Raw genomic sequence first — 18,383 nt, 5'->3', positions numbered from 1 at the left:
GTCTTCATGGCTATCACACAGAATTAAAGCAATTGTTGGGCATGGTGCTTTTGTAGTAATGTTTACTGTTTTAGAGTCAGTTTGTTACTAGGTGATCATAAAACAGAAGAATGGAAATAAATTTGCTTGTAACTTTTTCGAAAGTTTTTGAGTTTCCTTCTCTATTGCTGACCATCAAAAAGATACTTGGCCCATAACAGATGCTGAATAAGTATTTGATGAGTAGATGACAAAGGGTAGCAGTCAGGCTGTCCTGAGAACAAGAGGCTTTTCTGAGGAAGGGGAATGATTTTCCAAACTTAATTTCATTCACTGCCTTGACAGCCCCATGTCCCATTGTCTGGCAGCTGATTCCTTTAGTTGACCCACCCTTCCTGAAAAGCACCAAAGTGGTAGCTGGCCAGTGAGTTCAGGGTAAAGACACCCAAGATAAATGTAGCGGACCCAGAGGACAAGCTAGAGGCATGAATCTGCTTAGACATGTCCTACTATCCAATTATGGCTGATGGACACATTTTTATCCTTTCAAACACGTTTTCAAGTCCTGATCATCAAGCTTGTGGCTTTTACAGGTCCCCTGTAACTGCCTTTCCTCTCCCTTTTGGCTCTGGCATTTGACAGTTTTGGCAGTATTATATGTCAATCTCAGTTTGTTTATCTAGCCAAAAATCTTGGGCTAGGGTTGGCTTGTGGCAAAGAAGACAGGGAGTTCTTGTGGCTTTCTAGATTTAATTCATGTTACCCCACAAGCATGGATATTTTGGAAAGTGATCTGTTGATGTACTTAGTTGAAATTTCAAAAGGCACTAAAACATTTTTTCAAGTTAGGGGAGAAGTTGGTGGGGGGAAGGGAGACAGTCCCTTAATAAAGCCAATGTTTTAGAGAATGAAAAAGTAATTATTTCTTAGGTTGTCAAGTGTCATTAGAAAATGGGCACTTCTGCCCAAAGTAATTATTTCTTAAAATTGAAAAATCCTGGGCCAAATATTTTCTTCCTTAGTCTGATTTACATGTTAGTGGGAACAGATAACCCTTATTTGGGCTGAGCCAACAAAACATAAACACAATTTAATAATCTATAGTAAATAATTTAGGCATTTTAAATGTAAGGTACAGTTTGTGTCAGGAAACACTAGACCCTTGACTAGATGGACACAGAGCCTAGGAAATAGGCCTAGAAATTCACTTTTTGAATGAAAAGTCTCGATTTCTGGGGAAACCAAAATCTGAAGATAACCAATTTTCACATTTACTAGGTTGAATCATATGAAAATGCTAACTGACCATTTTTGACCAAAAGGTGATATGGTGCCCCCTCTTAATTGTCAGCAAAGGAGGGAACAGCCTGTTTGAAGTCTGGTGAAGCTGTGGAGGATTTTAATCATGGCACCTTGTGACTGGACCACACTACCCCCATCTTCGGTGAGTTTCTTGCTTCTGAAATTATTTTTGTGGAAGGGAAGGGAGGGGTCTGGAGTTTTGCTAACTAATTAGCAGCTCAAAATAGGTGGGGAGAGGGAACTCTCAAGTATACATGACAAAGTTATTTTTGTGTCACTTAAACTATAGAATCAGAATTCCAGGTCCCAGGGACATGTCAGAAGTGTATGCATATTAATGAAAACTCACCATTTAATATTTGCTAGGCTTAGAGATGGAATTTAGCTAAGATGAATCAACTCCATTTGCCTTGTAGCTATCAGAACACAACTTTTTGCCTTCGAAGTAACCGAGGACTGAGGCAGCTACAGCAGTTCCCACAAGGCTGAAACTGAACGGTAGTAGTACATGTACATAAACAGACAGGAATGCCACCCTGGCGCCCGAGTCGGGATGAACATCTACACTAAGATACACATACTGTCTAACTTAATGCTTTCCTGTGTTTCTGGCATTGAAGTTCCCTCATACTCAATGTACTTTGAATACATACATAGTAGGGGTTAGAAGTAGTCCCTCTTAACAAGTGTTCCTCATTTGATAAGTCTGACCTGTGAAGTCTGCAAAGTATTCCATGGGGATAATATTTACCCTTGAACCTGTCATGGTCTAATGAAGGAACCCCAGCCCACATCAGAGAAGCTGATGTCAGAACATGAACACAACCGGGCTTTCTTCAATTACTACTTGTCTGCTTCTAGCCATGTTATTATCTGAAGGCTAATAGAGAGGTCGAGTGGCTTCCACTTTATAGCATGTGATTGGTTTTGTTGAGAGAGAGAAATCAACTGTATCATGCTATTAGAAGAAACTGAGTGCAGTGAGAAGTTAATTTGATCAGGTGAAGGGGCCCATCATTTACCGGCTTTTTAAGAATGCCTCAAACATGGTCATGTGTTTTGAGTGAGACATGTCCTTGGACACACACTGGACATGATTGCTGAAACCAGGTCAGTAGAAACCATTGAAGTTTATTGGCGGTCACAATGCTTACACTGTATGCAGCAAACACCCTTACAAGTCTATCCGCAACCTGATCACGCAAGAAAGGATTCATCACACAGTCGCCAGAGGAGAAGGGAAAAAAATTAACAGGCTTGTTTCTGGGGGTAGAGGAGAGAAATAAAAATAAAACCTAATTGATGAGTGTCCCGTGGGCAAGAGCTGAACTAGAGATGTGTACAACTAGCAGCAGCAATCGTGGAAAAAGTACAAGGCAAATAGCTTTCTCCGTTAACTTTCCTCTGTAGGTTAATTTTTTTTAATATTCAAAACATTTATTATGGTTTTCATTTTATAAAAATGTATATTTTTAAGGGGTGGGAGAATGTTAAATACTTCATGCTAGGTAGACCTTGTTATTAAGAACCCCTCCACTGTAGTAACTTCCTCCAGTTCATACATTCATGAGTGCAGGGTACATATATAAATATCCACACGCACACATCCACACACACTGCCTCGAGGGCTGGGGAAGACTGAAATTTATTGGCCGCACACAGCAGGGCCTCTGGTGGACTCGCCCACATTACCCCATAGGAGAGCGGTGGGCTCACTTCCTTCTCTCTGGTCTCTCTCTTCACAGAAACCAAGAACCCTATAACACGTCGTTAAATCCAACTTTTAAAAGCAAGAGGCATCTGTCTGAGGATGAGGGTAAGCAAAGTGGGAAAGAGGATGGAGATAAGAACACCAAACACTTTTAGCTGGAGTTACTTGTCACTGCAAGGGGCCAGGGACCCAGGGCAGAACCTGTACGGTCCAAGGGGAGGGACGGTGTTCTGGCATGGCTTAGAGTTCCTAATAACAAGGGTTAATACAGTAACAGGAAGTGATCATTTCTGGGTGAGGACAGGGCAATACGAAAAAATATACATTTGGAATTTTAGCTTTTTTTTTCTTTTCTTTTTTTTTTTTGCCTCTCTACTGTGTCACTAAATATATCTCTGCACTCTCACACATCCTTGTCCAGTAAAGCTTCAGGCCACCAGAATACACATTTTCTTCACTCGCATACACAACCCCTCACATCAGCATTGGTGCACTAGACTCTGTAAAAATTTTTCAGTCACACTTTTTGTTTTTAAACTTGAGTCAATATAAACCTTGTTCAAAATGTTATGAAAAAATGTACATGTTTATACAAGGCAGGTTGTGGCAGGACACTAGGGGTTCTCCCCACTTGGGTGGCCCCAGGAGGAGGGGCTGGAGTCTCAGTTTGTGTTTCTTATCTCCTCCCACTACCCTTCCCACCCAGTCCCCCAGGAACCAGCAGCGCCCTGCCCCCCCCAATGAGTGCACTCACACCCCTATTCCCTGGGGAAGTAGCTAGTTGACCTTTGCCATTTTCCCCACACCCCTGGAGGAAGGAGCCAGGATCAGCCAGGCCCTCTCCCTTGCAATTGTTCGCCCCTCTGGGCCAAACCAAAGGGACGCTGCTCTGTACAGGTCGAGTCCAAGGAGGTGTCAGCTCATCATGTCATTGCTATTCACGCCATAAGTGGAATTCTTCATCGAGTCGTTGACTTCTCGACGGAATGCTGACAGGTTCTGGGTGAACCTGGAGAGGGGATGCATGTGGGTTGGGGGAGGAGGGCGTGAGGGAAAGTTATTTGCCTACAATTTTTTTTAAGCATGGGAAGTAGAATGTATGAATTGATGGGTTCTGTTTCAAAGATCAGTTAATCTCAGTCTTAAGACTCTAAGGGAAATTTGGCCTAGAGATCTGGTCAAGTCTGGGGCCCTGAAGGCTAGCTTGGGCTCACGGCAGCACAAAAGAAATGTCACTGACAGAGGTAGGAAGTGAGGCAGGAAGTGAAGGACGCAGCCTCCTTTCTTAATGCAGCGAGGCCAGTTGGTGTAGTGCTGGCCAGTAGGGCGGCTGCCAACCACACATGGCTACTGAGTATCTAAATTAGGGCCAGTGTGACTGAGGAAATGATTCCAAATTGAATACAGTTAACATTCAGCTCCTCAACTGCATCTTAATTTTAAATTAAAATGCCTTATTTTAAATTAAAATTAAATAAAATTTAAAAATTGTCAAGCCTAGATAATGCAGTTACTGGAAAATCCCTAGCTGTTTGAAACAATCTGGGTACTGGAATCTACTCTGTCAACTGTAAATTTATGAAATCTAAATACAGATCAAGTATTTCTGATGAAAATGTATGAATTAGCCCGGGCGCGGTGGCTCACGCCTGTAATCCCAGCACTTTGGGAGGCTGAGGCGGGCGGATCACGAGGTCAAGAGATTGAGACCATCCTGGCCATGGTGGAACCCGCCTCTACTAAAAATACAAAAAAATTAGCCGGGCATGTTGGAACGCGCTTATGGTTCCAAAACCACAAATGTGGCGGAAGAATCACTTGAACCCAGGAGGCAGAGGCTGCAGTGAGCCGAGAGTGGGCCACTGCTCTCCAGCCTGGTGACAGAGCTAGACTCCGTCTCAAAAAAAAGTATGAATTGAGATATACTGTTAAATGTAAAATGTACAGGATTTTGAAAATGTAGTACAATAAAAAGTGAAAACCCACAATTTAAAAATACTGATTACACATTTACTTTTTTTAACCCAGTGTATCCAAAATATATTATTAAAATGAATTTTGCCTGTTTAACATGGCTCACTTTTCTATTGGATAGCACTGCTTTAGATGGCCTCCAAACACTATAAACAAAGACTTTAAAGGAATTGCCTGTTTCGTTGATGTGAAAAATAACTGTCTGAGATTTCTAGGCAGGACACTCTACTCACCTGTCTCTGTTTTTTGTAAGAAGATTTCGTTCGATGCCTTCCATCAAGTTCTCAAAACACAGATGCATGGCCTGCTGCTTCTCTGGTGGCTGGCTGTTGACGATACTGTTCCTTAGGTCAGAAAAATACTGTGGGGCAAGGAGTGGAACAGAAGGTAAGAGACACAGGGAAAGGCACATTAGCCCTCCATCACTGTCAGGGATGAAAAATGTTCTTCTCTAAGGAGTAATGGAATATCTACTAAAATTGGACACTTAAAAAAAATTCAGGCAAGTCCTTCCAGGATAATATGTCTTCATCTTACTAAAAAAATCAAGAATTTTTCATTTGTAAAGCACTTTAAAAGGGTCATGGGACCAGCCTTTTCTTTTATAGGAATCTCAAAACTTGTTTATGGCAGAGCTAGAAATGGAACTTAGGTCTTAGGCCCTCTGATACCCAGGTACCTTACTTCCTTAAAAGGTTTCTCTTATTTCCTGGGGAGAAAACACTCCTTTACTCTGTGTCTGTGAGCTACCACACATGCTGACTTCTAACAAGTAAGTGATTATGTGATACTGAAAACACGAATGGGACATGCTCAGTAAATGGTCCATTTTCCCCGTCACCATCCTGGAGTGTTTCTATACACATTTCTCTCAGTGCTTGGTGATAGCAAGTGCATGGTCTTCTGGGTTGGCACCAGGAAGGTCACGCGCTCTCTCTCACCTTTTCATTAAGTAGTATCAAGCCAAGTAGGGGTCGGGACATAGACCACTGGTTCCTACAGTCTTCAAAGATGATGATGTTCAGCACCGTGGACAGCATCTGAAAACGGAGGATTTGAGGCAATGACCTATGTATGGCTACCCAAGATAAAACGACAAATTCCAAATACAGAAGTATATTAGACTGAAGGCCTTCTCTGTGTAGGGTAAGTCTGACAAATACTTTGTGAAGCTTCATCTGAGTCTTCTATTTCAAGGTAACCTTTTCTTCTAAGATACTTATTATCCTTTCCTGTTGTTAAAATTGGTTTGATAATTTCACTTACAAATAGATCTTTCCACTTCACCCTGACTTGTGGGGAATGGGATGGGGTCACATAAACAAAATTACAGTAGGCAAAACCACCTTGCGTGATCCCTTCCAGGTACTTGGAGTTGACAGTTTTATGATATTTTGTGGATGTGATGGAGTTCTGAATTAATTCACTGCCCCTCACTGCCATTTTTTTTTTTTTTTTTTAGATGTAGTCTCACTCTTGTCGCCCAGGCTGGAGTGCAGTGGCGCAATTTTGGCTCACTGCAACCTCTGCCTCCTGGGTTCCAGCAATTCTCCTGCCTCAGCCTCCTGAATAGCTGAGGTTACAGGCCTGTGCCACCATGCTCAGCTAATTTTTTTATGTTTTTAGTAGAGATGGGGCTGCACCATGTTAGTCAGGAGTCTCGATCTCGTGACCTGTGATCCACCCATCTTGGCCTCCCAAAGTGCTGGGATTACGTGCCTGGCCATGTCACTGCTTCTTTAGAGAACAGTGTGGACAAAGGTAAGACTGGCTAAAATCTCAATAATTACTGATCCCATTTCCTTACCTATTTCTATCTAGTATGTATTTCTGCAAGTTATTTCAAGATTTATTTTCATTACATACAAATAAAATAAGGGCAAGCACATAGTTGACCTCTCTGTGGCCAGTTATTTCCTTCTGTTTTGTGAACAAGAGCACGGGCCGTTAGAAAGCTGGATGCTGCTAACTCTTGCTCTATTTATTGCAGTGGGTGAGCAAAGTAATTTTCACAGAAAAGAGGATAGTGCTCATGAGATAGATCCAGGGCACAGGGGTTGCTGTGACAGTCAGAAGAATAATCCAGAACCTGATTTTTTTTTTTTTTTTTTCAGATTTTCTATATCCAGTGATTACTTCGCAAACTCAAAATCCACTGCAACTTAAAGAAACGAACTTCACCTCAGCAGCAGGAACCTGATGAGATGTTAGGTTAATCATGTGTGGCCTCCCCTGTCTTGTAGAGATCCTTCCTCTGTCGGACACTCCATCACTGAGGCCTCCTAAGCCTCCACTTTCTTACCTGCTGGATCATCTCTGGATGCTGCTGCATGATGTGCAGAAAGCGGTCGCTCTCCTGGTTCAGGGGTGTGGTCCTCTTCTTGGTGCTACGTGACAGCTGCTTGAAGAGGTATGTCACTATGTGGTCCAGGCAGGAGCAGCAGCCTGTGCATACCATGGTGTCTGCAAGAAAGAGAGGTAGGAGTAGGACAGAGCTGCTGAAGGCGACCTGGGCAAATACGGACTATCTTTGGCTGAGATCCACTAGGGTCCTGTGGCCACTTCAGCCAAGGCCATTGCTCAAGAGGACTCCTTGTTAACCTCTTACCCTCATCGTACAGCTGGGCTCAATTTCTAAGTTTGAAAGTGAGTATTGGTAATACATATAAATAAAGAATACCGAAATTACTGTCTCAATGTGTTGTTGATATGCATCTTCTGCTGCACACAAAATGACAGTTTAATTCAGCAAGTGCTTCTGTTGTGCCAGATACTGTTCTAAATACTTTACAGGTGTTACCTAATTTATCCTCTCAAGAACTCCAGGAAGTAGGTTTTCTGTTTTACACATGGGGAAACCAGAATTTGGATAGGTTATGCATCGGCCTAAGGATCAACTGCTAGTAACTGAAAAGCTGTTATTGGAATCCAAGAAGCCTGGGGTAGGAGCCTATGCTCTGAGTTACCTGCAGGATGTCATTAAGCTAAGACTGCTGTAGCCTATGAATGTTCATGGTTTGTTAGCATGGGCTGTGCTATATTATGTGTTTATCTCCAGTGCATCTCTGGAGGGAGCTGCAGGCTCATCTATGCATCTTTACAAAGGGAACAGAACAGCACAACCTGTGAACAGAACTCTGATGAGGTGAGCCCAAAGGACTAAGGGATGAACCCTTAAAAGAGTAAGCAGTTCTCTGACTCCTAAGGGACTGATGATTTATGCAAAGGTCCCTCTATTTTCAGTAAGACAATAGTCTTCCAAAGCAAGGGCTGATACCTTGACTGGACTGTACTACATACGGCCATGCACCCTGATGATGGAATAGTGGAAATGGAAGTGAATGTGTATCAAAGTGGCACAGAAGCATGGATAATTCACCATAGCTGATAATCCACAAGTCAGTCTATGTGTATTTGCAATATATCATCACTATATACCAGCTGACTTAATCCTCCTACTCAGGTTTTACTCAGCCTAATATAAAAATGTGTTTTATTCTCCGAACACATACACCTATTACCTATAAACAAATTGGTTGACAGGAACCATACGGACTAGGATCAAAAACTTATGGAGCTAGCTGTGTGAAACCTTTCCCAGCTTCCATGGCCCTCAGGACAGAGTTCAAACAGCCTAATCTGGCTTATGGGACCCCTTCATGATCTCCAGATTTGCTCCTGCTTATCTCTAAAGCTTCTCTCTTTCTGTTAAGTGGTAAAACAAAACAAAACAAAACAAAACAAAAAACCACACCAAATTACCCACCCCACTCACGTGCTTACCAAGAGCAGTAAGTCCTTCAGAAATGGAAGAGAGAATATACATGATGACATGGGGTTCCAGGCTTGCAATAAAGTTCATATGGTCCTGAGTCAGGACTTCCAGTAGTGAATAATAAGACTGGCTGAGCTTGGGGTAATCCTGTGGGAGAGAGGAGGAAGAAAATCGGCTTAGGCACCATGAACTCCAGCATGCAGGGAGACGATGTTAAATAGCTTGGCTCCTTTCAGTTGGGAAAACAAAAGACTTAGTTATAGCACAAAAGAGGTAGCTTATATAGTTTTTCAAGAGCAATGTTCCATCACGGTCTCAGGTGAAAAAGGCTAAATGTGATGAGGAACAAGATTCTGGTAATGTAGCGTAAGGCTTACCAAGAGATCACTGTGGGGAATAGAGAGGAGCAGCTTGATGAAGGTCTGCAAAGCATTGTCCAGGGCATCATCTCCATAGAGACGAAAGACTCCGAAATTGACGTAACTCCCACTGAGAGCAGCCTTCAGCATGGAGAAGCAGATGGAGATGCCCTTGAGCTTCAGAGCATAGACCTGATCCTTTGGGACCTCTCCTAGTGTCAGGATGCGATTGCCTGAGTAGACATGTCATATATGTTTATTCAACTACATTAGAAGTGCTCATTTACATCAGCCTTCCTACTCCAAAGGCATACAAATTCCAGCAGGCCCCTGGTGACAGGTGGCACTCTAATACACATGTATTAGCATATGATAGGAATGCTGTCCTGGCTCTTGCCAGGGCTGGCTGGAGACCCACAGGCTGCTTACAGTGTGGTGAGTGAGCTGGAATTAACTTCAAGAGGCATAATTCTCTGAAGCACTTACCATACATTGTTATCATCTTGCTGGTTTCTCGGAAGAGTAAGATGCCATTGGGGGAAGAGACATCAAACTGGAGTCGCTGGGATCTGAGCAGAGAGCACAGGAAGAGAAAAAGTCAGACTGTTTTCTTGGAAGACTAGGGTACTTGAGGTTCTCATACCTTGGGTGATCCTGCATTTACATTAAAATAAGTAGCTTGCCTATTCTAATATGAGAATAGCCAAGTTATAGATATTTAACCAATAATGTAGCTTCCATCTTGAAGACCAACATGCTAGATTCAGATTCTGCCGCTCAAGTTAAAAACATTTAAAAGAAAAAAGGCTGCAGACAAAATGACTGTCTTAAAAATCTCATTTTTATTTGATTAAAGTATACTTTCTACCAGTCACTTCTTCGCACTAAATCAGAGCCCTTCAGCCAATAGTCTGCATAGCTTCAGTGGCATCTGACACAGGGGCAAAGGCACTGTTACTATTTTATATGAACAAAGGATGCAAAGGGAATTGGAATGGTCTAAAAGAAGCCGGACAGAAAAGGGAGACATTTCTAACCATCTTCTCTTCTGTCTGCTCCACATTTTGAAAAGCTTCATTAGACTCAAGGTAAGACCTGAAAAGCCTAGGAGTCCTTCCCACTTCCTCTTTCCTACCCCCAACACTGAATCCACCAACATCTAACTAAAATACACTCCGAATCCACCTCTCCCTTACAGTCTCTCTGCTCCTACTCTTACCTGCCTTCAGTCCCATTCTTCACATGGAAGCCTTTAAATAATTTAAATGAGATCATTTTAATCCCTTGCTGAAAACACTCTAGCGGCTTCCCACTGCAATGAGAATAAATGCCCACTCCTCACTACTGCTGTGCTAAGATGCTAGATCAGGCGTCCCCAAACTTTTTACACAGGGGGCCAGTTCACTGTCCCTCAGACCGTTGGAGGGCTGCCACATACTGTGTTCCTCTCACCACCAATGAAAGAGGTGCCCCTTCCTGAAGTGCGGTGGGGGCCGGATAAATGGCCTCAGGGGGCCGCAGTTTGGGGACGCCTGTGCTAGATGATCTGGCTCTGCTCACTGGTCTGACCCTGCTCCCACAGCCTTCCCCATCCACCAGACCTGTGCCACAAGTCCCAGCAAGCTTATCCTATCTCAGGACTCTCGCAGTTGTTTTCTGTTAGAACATCCCTTATCTTTGCAGTGCCACCAGAATCTTTCTCATCATTTAGATCCTAATTAATATTACCTTCTCAGAGAGGTCTTCCCTGACCCTCCTGTCCTTTAATTCTCCTCTGTTTTACTGCTTTATTTTTTTCATGGCACTTAATCACTGTCTGGAAAGATCTTCCATACTTGTTTTTACTCTGTCTTCCTCATCATTTGTAACATTAAAGAGGGTAGAGATTTTGTCTAGGCATAGTGGCTACAAAGGCTGGGCAAAGAGCAAGTGCTCTCAAGTATCTACTTCATAAATGAATAACTCCTGAATATAAGCCTCCTGGGAGGTTATAGCTTCTTTGAGTATTACCCACCCCCTAAGGTAGTTTTGAAACTTACTGTCTCAAGACTGCCATGAGACACCAATGCACGTATCTGAAATTCTGGGAAAGCTAAGGTGCTAGATTTTTCTTTTTTACTATCCTTAATTTGGTGTTTTGAAAATCATTCTGACTTTTTAAAAGTAAATTTTTATTGCTCCTGCCACAACCTGCTTAATAAATACCTTAAGAAAGAGTATTCCTTTTTAAAAAAATCTTCTAAGTCCTTTAAATTGTTCTTATAAACTAGCATAAGATATAAACTTAAGTAGTACACATGAGTTTTATAATTTACCCATCTCTGGCAGATAGCTAAGCATAGCACATCAGGCCTAACAGTGTGAGTGAAATAAGGTGTACAACGACATCTTCTATTCTGGACCTAATAATTCAACAAAGAACTATTTGAAATCATTATGGTTATAAAAGGTTTCATGGAGTCAGTGAAGATAAAGCTATTCTGATACCGATCATATCCTTCTCAGTATCTCTAACCATGAAATGTGATGGACAAGGCATCATTTCCAAATGTTAACCTTTATATCTGTGAGCAGGAAATCAGAATCTTGGTTGCCAAATTTACTTCTCCTAAGAATGGACATCTGGAGATTCTTTTTATTTTATTTTACTTTTCTTTGAGACAGGGTCTTACTCTGCCTCCCAGGCTAAAGTGATCTTCCCTCCTCAGCCTCCTGAGTAGCTGGACTACAGGTTTATGCCACCATGCCTGGCTAATTTTTGGCAGAGGTGGGTTTCACCATTTTGCCCAGGCTGATCTTGAACTACTGCACTCAAGCGATCTGACCATCTCGGCCTCCCAAAGGGCTGGGATTACAGGTGTGAGCCACTGTGCCCTGATGGAGACTCTTTAAAAGTGACTTATTTCCTGCAGTTGGCTATGATTTAGTGTAGTTAGGAATACTATTATTTCAAACAAAAACATACACAAAAACTTTCCAAATTTTAAAATGCAGAACTAAACCTTCTCATCTCCCACAATCTGCCCAAAGCACTTGATACAACAAATTCTCTCAGATAACAGGGCAGCTGTAACCTTGGAGGCTCTGCCTCTTGCTTACCTATTATGAACTAATTCAGCCATCAGCTTGAGTACAGGTGTGGTACAGGCTGGATCATGGTACCAGAGCTCAATTGCCCGTTGGAGAATTGGCATGTAGGATGGATATCTGTAAATGAGAAGCTAAGGAAGGATTTCTGATTCAAGAAAGGTACAGAATTTAAAATAGCTTTTTAGCACTAGCCAAGCACAAACTGTCAAATTACAGTTCTTTAAGTTCCAGTCTCTTGCTTGCTAATGTTGGGAGTCTTTCTAACCAGAAGACACTAAAGTGATTTTGTGTTCTTTAAACTGTAAAAGGCATCTAGTAATATATTTTAATTTACATAGTGCCTTTCTTCTAAAGAACATGATGTATTTCAGATTGTTATTTATCTTCTTACCACTTCTATGGTATGATAGGGGATCAGCTCATTTCCTTTATGTAACTATTACAGAAAGAGGCACCTGGATTTGAAATGATCTGCGCAAGGTTAGGGAGTCAGTAAACTTAGACTTCCTAATTTATAAAAACTGTTACTTGTTTTTTTTTTTCCCTTAGACTGAAACATCTCTCTAAATATAGCAAAATCAACAGTTCTACCGTGGTATATAGTTCCACAGGCTTTTATATTTGAGATCCAAAAGAGAAACTGGGAGACCACCTCATTCATGTTCTAACCTCAGACAACCTTATGTCTGTCATTAGACCACTGTGAAATGGCGGCTTCCAGAACACATGCAGGCCTTCTGGGTAGCTCTTCATCTTCTCTGCCTCACTACCCCTTCCCTTCCCCGCACACCCTCTCTTGACCCCATCACCCAATCACACTTCAGTTAAGGCTTGCTGTAGGTGTGTTCCTAGTCAGAGTTAGGATACATCCATTCAAAGAGCATCATGAAGCTGGTCTTGGCATTGAAAGCAAAAGCGATCCCTCTCAGGTCTCTTACTAGGCCAACTAGAGTTCGCTGTAGTAGAAGACAAAAACACGTTAAAATAGAAGAAAAGAAAAAACAGTCTGATGAGGATTCCACACGTCATCAAGCTCTTCCCCTCACAGTTCAACAAATATTCCTTCTCAAATATTCTGATTCAGTCTCTTCCACGCTAGAATGAGATATTTTCACTTGAAAAATTAGCTTTGAAGTGTGTTATGCCAAGAAAATAGGTTCCTGGTTCATAGCAAAAATAGAGGCTGACAAGGTTTTAAGACACTGAAGTAATACATCATATGTAAAAAGCGAAAAAGCTTTGAGCCCACCCAGGGAGAGAGATACAGACACACACACATACATATACACATGCGCATGGCAAAGAAACCCACTCCAAAAGCCAGGAAGAGGCAAAAAAGAAAACCAGAAGTCCCAAAGAAGAAGAGGTAGAAGAGCTATTATGGACCCTAATGGTTTATACCGTAAAGGAAGTCAGACGCAAGCCCCGCCAGGAGGAAGACAAAGGGGAGTCCACACAGTGCCTCTCCCTTTGGGGGGGGGGGGCATCTAGATGAGCCTGTGTTGAATCTGTCCTCTCCATTTACAGAAAAAGAGACTGAGGACTAAAGAGGACAAAAACCTTGCCCAGTCGTGTTGCTAGGTGGCAGGAGGGCCCAGATCAGGATTCAAACATTGCACCAAGACCCCAAATCCAATACTCACTCTCTCAACAGAACTTTTACTTGCGACATGAACAGCAATAAAACTGCTTTAAAAATTGTAGTTTGGGGTTTGTCTCCAAACATGAAGACAGAACAACAAGAATAACAACAACAAAATCTAGTAGTCATCAATATGCTCAAGAAGGTTGCACATTTGGAGATCTCGACACATTTGGCAAAAACGTTGCAATTCAGTTAACAGCCTGCTTGTAAGCAAACAGTTCTCAAGCTGATACCACAAGCCCAGTACTCCAGTCTAAGACTTGGTCAATCTCTTAAAAGACTACATGGGGCTGGGCGCGGTGGCTCAAGCCTGTAATCCCAGCACTTTGGGAGGCCGAGGCGGGTGGATCACAAGGTCAAGAAATCGAGACCATCCTGGTCAACATGGTGAAACTCCATCTTTACTAAAAATACTAAAAATTAGCTGGGCATGGTGGCCTGTGCCTGTAATCCCAGCTACTCAGGAGGCTGAGGCAGGAGAATTGCCTGAACCCAGGAGGCGGAGGTTGCGGTGAGCCGAGATTGCGCCATTGCACTCCAGCCTGGGCAACAACAGCGAAACTCCGTCTCAAAAAAAAAAAAAAAAGACTACATGGGACATAACTAAGAAGAGGGTGACAGTTGTAGTCCATTACCAAGGTGGTTCTTTTGGTTAATTTTACTTGCTTTGTATGAAATTAATATCACATGATGGGAAAAGGGCTGATATTCACTGATACCCTACATCCTTGATACTGGTTGAAACTCTAGCCTAAAGTTGCCAATACGTTCCACAATAACCGAAGCTTTGAATGGTACCTATCTCAGACCCTAAAACACAAATATAAAGGGGAGAGAGAGTTATATTAAATGGTGTTGCTCTCTGTCTATACTGCTGATTTGTAGATGGAAAAAGAAAAGGCTAAAGATGAAAAAGGAGAACTTTAGAATGTTTGGTAAAGCCTGGCATTTTTTTCCGGCAAAACCCTGGCTATTTGGTAGGTCTACCATTCAGCATTGGTGTCCTGAGGAATACTGTAAAAAGTCCTACCAATAGTAACATCCCAGTGTCTTCTAATTTTGACACAGAGATCCATACAAGTCAAGTGAACAGTATGTATAAAGTAAAAAGATGAGGAAAGCAACAATAAAGAAATGACAATTCTAACAGCTAGAAAACAAGAACTAACTTAAAATTCCATATATACGGAAATTCATTGGACATTACATGGGAAGCTGAGGCAGGAGGATTGCTTAAGCCCAGCAGTTCAAGACTTGTAGTGAGCTATGATCATGCCACTGTACTCCAGCCTGGGCAATAGAGTGAGACTCTGTCTCTAACAAAAACAAAAACTGATACATATGGAAATTCTTAAACCTTTCTAAATGACTCATGTGTCAAAGAAGAAATCTCAACGGAAATTAGAAACCACAAAGAACTGAATAATGAAAATGTTCCATCTTAAAATTGTGGAGTCTGAAGATTTAATTCACAACAATGTAAAAATACTTAACATTGGCCAGGCGTGGTGGCTCATGCCTGTAATCCCAGCAATTTGGGAGGCCAAGGCAGGCAGATCACCAGAGGTCAGGAGTTTGAGACCAGCCTGGCCAACATGGTGAAAACTCCTCTCTACTAAAAATACAAAAAATAGCTGGGCGTGGCAGCACATACCTATAATCCCAGCTACTCAGGCAGCTGAGGCAGGAGAATCACTTGAACCCGGGAGGCAGAGGTTGCAGTGGGCTGAGACGGCATCACTGCACTCCAGCCTGGGCAACAGAGCAAGACTCTGTCTCAAAAAAAGAAAGACTTAACATCAGTAAACTGTACATGTAAAAATGGTAAAGATGGTAAAATTTGTTTTTTGCCACAATTTTAAGAAAACCTGGTCAGGTGCGGTGGCTCACGCCTGTAATCTCAGCACTCTAAGGGGCCAATGTGGGTGGATCACTTGAGGTTGGGAGTTTGAGACCAGCCTGACCGACATGAAGAAACCCTGTCTCTACTAAAACACAAAATTAGCCAGGCACGGTGGCACATGCCTGTAATCCCAGCTACTCGGGAGGCTGAGGCAGGAGAATCACTTGAACCCAGGAGGCGGAGGTTGTGGTGGGCAGAGATTGTGCCATCACACTCCAGCCTGGGCAACAAGAGCAAAACACCACCTCAAAAAAAAAAAAAAAAAAAAAAAGGAAAACCCAACTTGTCACTAATGAGCCGTATTAAAAATGAAAAGGGGACGTAAAGATAAAACTGAGATTAAAAGGCAGTTAAGAAAACTGTAAACAATTTTATGCTAATAAATTTGAAAGCTTAGATTAAAAAACCCTAAGAGCTACTTAAATAAATACAATACCATATAAAAATAGAAGTTTACAAATCTATACGGGTTCTGCAATTTCAAAACCCCAGAAGTCCAAGATATTAAATAAAAAAGCTAAGGTGGTGGATAGTTTATAGTCAACCACGATTTTCTACTGGGGACTGCCCTAAACCAGAAGATGATTAATTACTGGGTGAAAGACTCACTCACCTTTGCCTCCTGCTCATTGAAACTATTGGTGCTAAACATCTGGGCCACAGCCTCAAATGCTGCTGTGAGTGGCAGCATGAACTGCTCATACTGATCTTCATCCTCTCCTGTAAAAGAAACATCCCAGGGTGTGACCCCAATACCAAGAATTCAAAGCTATGCATACATGGGAAGACAGAATGAAAGATGAGTAGACCCAGGAGAACTCAAGGGGGTCCCTTTATTATCCCAACAAGTATTAGTAGCAATTTAAGAATAACATGTTTATATAGAAACAGAATTATTAAACTACAAAATGACAGAAATCACCTAGTCTAGGCTATGTTTGTTGACATTGAGCCACAGTATCAGAAATTCATATGTATATAAGGCACTACATTATTTATTTTGATTTGGTGAGAATTAGAGTCAGTGGAGAAAGGACTGAAGCTGGTGCGTGAGAACTAGATGAGACTCAAACTTCAAATGGGTACGGAGGCTTCATTCACACTTAAAGTCACCTTTCATAAACCTAGAAAGTTTCATGTCATTTTAGTAGGATTAAATTTAAACAGCTCAAAATTAGAGTAGTACCACTGAGCTTTAGTTATTAACTGACCTAAAACTGCTAATATTACCACTAGTGCTACAAAAGTAATTAAGCCCTTCTGGCTCATCTGTGCTAGAAAACTGGATAATAAAAAGTTTTGTTGACCATTTCAAGTGGGTTTACACCTCAATGTGGGGTGGACAAGTTATCTGGCCAACAAGATACATTTAGGAATCTCAATTCCTTATTTAACACTCAAGAAATATGAAGAGAATTTTAAAGCCACTGCATATCAGATAAAAACTTCAGAAGCAGATTGTTATTCTCTTCCAGTTATAAGGACCTTCATAGCATGATCTGTTCTTGGAGAAATCAGACTGTTATTTCAGATAGTTTTGTTATTGTTGAAATAATAGAAAAGCCTTCCCCTATCTAGTTTTCTGTCCTCAAATAAAAATTTAGAATAGTGCCAGATGACTTCATGAGCCACTAGGATTTCTTACAGTACCTAAATCCACCATGAGGAGACGCCCAAGTGCTGTGTAGAAGGTCGTCCGACACCGCATGTCTGTCAGGTTGGACTGATTGTTAATACCCAAAAATGAAAAGTGCTCGCTCTATTGAAAAAAAGAAAACAAGTTACCATTTAAAAACATGAGTTAGAGGCAGAATGCAAGCCAGTAATCAGAGAATTACTGAGCCCTTTCAAGGCAATGCCTATGTAGTCATTCCCTGAAGATCTGAAGATTTTTTTTTTTTTTTTTTTTTCTGAAAGGGGTGTACTGTTGTTACTACTATTAATTTATCTGCAGTATGCGTAGCAGTAGGTGACTTCATAACTCAGATCATCTGGATCTCAAAGAGCCACTCTGATGACAGTTGAGTGTAATCTGGCAGTGTGGTGGGAATCAGCAAGTTAGCAACACCAGAGACCTCCATTTAAATATCTCCTTTATGTGTTGATATGTGTTGAGAAAGTGTATGTGTATGTGCTAGGAGGGCCCGGAAAAAGATAAAATCACTCACCGTGTGATTGTTCAGCATGAACTGTACCGCACTAAGCTTCACTAGCTTCCTTACGCTACTGTACGTAAAGACAAAGGAAGGAGGTCAAGGAAAGTATGAAGCAAACTCAGACTGTAGGACAGACGCAAGTTTTTCTGAATAAAGGACAGTTTACCCAAATACCTTATTTTTTAAAAAATGACTTGAAGATATCACTGCCAAATATGGAAAAACATTCTCTTCTAAGCACTATTTAATCAATAAGAAAACATCTATATCAAACTCCTAGCTGTAAGAAAATAGATAAAATCAGCAGGTTCCCCAATTATCATGAATATCCTAAGAGGACTCCTCTCAGCAGGGGTTCCCAGAGAGAATTAGGCCCTAAAGCCCTGCATAAGAGGCATATGTTGTGTATAATGAATGAACTTCTCTCCTATTTGGAATGGCATTAGCTAAATATAGTATTTGGAGAAGTGAGAAAAACAGTCACTCTAA

At 41.6% G+C, this 18,383-nt stretch overlaps 1 protein-coding gene and 1 long non-coding RNA gene across 5 annotated transcripts in view; one reads left to right on the top strand and one right to left on the bottom strand.

The window, feature by feature from the left end:
• Positions 1 to 2,392: 2,392 nt before the first annotated feature.
• XPO7 (exportin 7) overlaps positions 2,393 to 18,383 on the bottom strand; it is an 89,667-nt gene continuing 73,676 nt past the window's right edge. For all 4 annotated transcript variants that reach the window (XM_039461051.2, XM_039461052.2, XM_039461050.2 and 1 more), the window contains exons 17-28: positions 17,907 to 17,970; positions 17,389 to 17,497; positions 16,352 to 16,458; positions 13,058 to 13,146; positions 12,200 to 12,307; positions 9,587 to 9,669; positions 9,119 to 9,333; positions 8,750 to 8,888; positions 7,269 to 7,429; positions 5,908 to 6,006; positions 5,200 to 5,327; positions 2,393 to 4,001 (exon numbers count right to left, since the gene is read on the bottom strand). In XM_039461051.2, coding sequence (XP_039316985.1) covers positions 3,908 to 4,001; positions 5,200 to 5,327; positions 5,908 to 6,006; positions 7,269 to 7,429; positions 8,750 to 8,888; positions 9,119 to 9,333; positions 9,587 to 9,669; positions 12,200 to 12,307; positions 13,058 to 13,146; positions 16,352 to 16,458; positions 17,389 to 17,497; positions 17,907 to 17,970 — 1,396 coding nt within the window. In that variant the 3' untranslated portion in view covers positions 2,393 to 3,907. The remainder of the gene's footprint in view (positions 4,002 to 5,199; positions 5,328 to 5,907; positions 6,007 to 7,268; positions 7,430 to 8,749; positions 8,889 to 9,118; positions 9,334 to 9,586; positions 9,670 to 12,199; positions 12,308 to 13,057; positions 13,147 to 16,351; positions 16,459 to 17,388; positions 17,498 to 17,906; positions 17,971 to 18,383) is intronic.
• On the top strand, positions 6,004 to 7,663 carry LOC141580863 (uncharacterized). The gene is made up of 2 exons (XR_012513262.1): positions 6,004 to 6,727; positions 7,081 to 7,663. It is a non-coding gene; the product is annotated as an uncharacterized LOC141580863 (long non-coding RNA).

This window comes from Saimiri boliviensis, chromosome 13 (genome assembly GCF_048565385.1).
Source record: "Saimiri boliviensis isolate mSaiBol1 chromosome 13, mSaiBol1.pri, whole genome shotgun sequence".
Classification (NCBI taxonomy): Eukaryota; Metazoa; Chordata; class Mammalia; order Primates; family Cebidae; genus Saimiri; species Saimiri boliviensis.
The sequence above is the reverse complement of the archived record's forward strand: the minus strand, read 5'-3'. Positions and strand labels throughout refer to the sequence as shown.